Below are 1,568 nucleotides of genomic sequence, written 5' to 3' on the forward strand. Positions count from 1 at the left end.
ACCAAAAACACTACATAAAACATAAATGAAAACTGGCGCCCCCGTTTTAAAATAGATCCCAATCATCTCTTCCCCCGACATGGTTTCGATGTTCGGCATCTAGTGCAGACGTACAGAGATATGGTCGGGAAAGCCTGTCACAAAAGCCAGCTTCACAATCAACGCCAGCACTGCTCCAGTAAACCCTGCTAGGACCACCAACCTCCTAATCTCGCTCACGTCGTCGTCCATCTGCACACGAAACAAAACAAAAAAAAAATTTATCTATATAGTCCTCGGACGTCGGATGTATTCTAAAGAAGTTTGAGATAAAAGAAAAATAGAAATCCCGATAAAAGGAGAAATCTCGACTTATGGGGGACAGCTATCCAAGAGTCTACCAAACTATTTACTGGATCATGTGAATGCACCTTCGTTAGCATCTCACCAAATGCTTTACATTAGCATGTTCTTTCACATAAGAGAAAAAAATCGTTCTGTCTCGCACAACCATTATTGTAAAATGCATTACTTTTAAACATAGTAAGTTTAATTTGAAAAAGTGATAGTAAAGTAGGTGAAAGTAACGAATATGGTAAGAGTAGACGAAACCGCGCTAAAATACGGCTGTAGGTAGGAGAATGTCAATTGAATAAAAAAGACATGTTCTTTGAACCCAGGGTGGATGAAAATTTCCAGTAATATTTTTTTACACGACGACAACAATTGTTTCCCCTTAGTAAGCGTTCGCCATAAAGTAAATTTTAATGTTCTTAAAGTCAGTGTCCACATTCTTTAGCAGGCTGCAATTTTCAGGTAATCTAACAGTTTTCTTTTCTTAATTTAATCCAACTCTTATATTTATGTGAAACTGAAGCGCCCTTCACATAACTCCGTTTAGCATTTATAAATATTTGTCTAAAGCAAAGGCCGTTGAACATATCGACCCCATATTGTAAACTTGTAAGATAAAATCGAAAAGCTTAATTAATAAATTTCTTGATTTAAAAACAATAATTCCTTTTTTATTTTTTTTTTGGTTTTTGGTGTTATTATCGCTTTTAAGTAAGAAATTTAATAAAAAATGTTTATTAAAATTGATGGGGAAAAACTAAAATTCGGTCATTATTTTTATTATCGATAGAATCGGAATATTTGATGTGAAGTATGTTTAAAATTTGCTTGAGTTGTCGAACCCTTGAATTGCCATATAGACCTGCCCAGCATAACTACAGATTTCGGTTAAACACCTCCAGTGTTTGACCCGCAAAAAAAATTACAAACAAAACAAAACATAGTGTAATAGGTGTAAAATAACATATAGTAAACGAATAAAAAAATTAAAAAAATGCGCGCCGGCCTAGAGGGGTGGAGGAGAGGACTTGGAAAATTCACTTGCCCAATGCCATGCAGTGGGACTGAACTCGGAACCGTGTGGTTGGGAAGAACAGGGAAAAAAATCGGATCGTGTGAATTGTCTTGGTTCGCCCCCATTCGCCAGCAAGTGTCTTCAACTATATAACCTCTGGCCGACCAATGTGTCCTGGAGGCCGAAAGTGGCATTTCAGAGGAAAAGTTATCTATGCTAT

At 36.7% G+C, this 1,568-nt stretch overlaps 1 protein-coding gene across 2 annotated transcripts in view; it reads left to right on the forward strand.

Annotated features, from left to right (window-relative positions):
• The window catches only part of LOC106878959 (hydroxyacylglutathione hydrolase, mitochondrial), a 74,108-nt gene that overhangs the window by 6,583 nt on the left and 65,957 nt on the right, over positions 1-1,568 (forward strand). Inside the window, exon 1 of one of the 2 annotated variants that reach the window (XM_052970535.1) lies at positions 145-795. The exons of the other annotated variant lie outside the window; for it this stretch is intronic. Within the exon in view, the coding sequence (XP_052826495.1) occupies positions 747-795 (49 nt within the window). The 5' untranslated portion in view covers positions 145-746. Of the gene's footprint in view, positions 1-144; positions 796-1,568 lie in introns of those variants that run through there. 2 annotated transcript variants of the gene reach the window in all.

This window comes from Octopus bimaculoides, chromosome 9 (genome assembly GCF_001194135.2).
Source record: "Octopus bimaculoides isolate UCB-OBI-ISO-001 chromosome 9, ASM119413v2, whole genome shotgun sequence".
Classification (NCBI taxonomy): domain Eukaryota; kingdom Metazoa; phylum Mollusca; class Cephalopoda; order Octopoda; family Octopodidae; genus Octopus; species Octopus bimaculoides.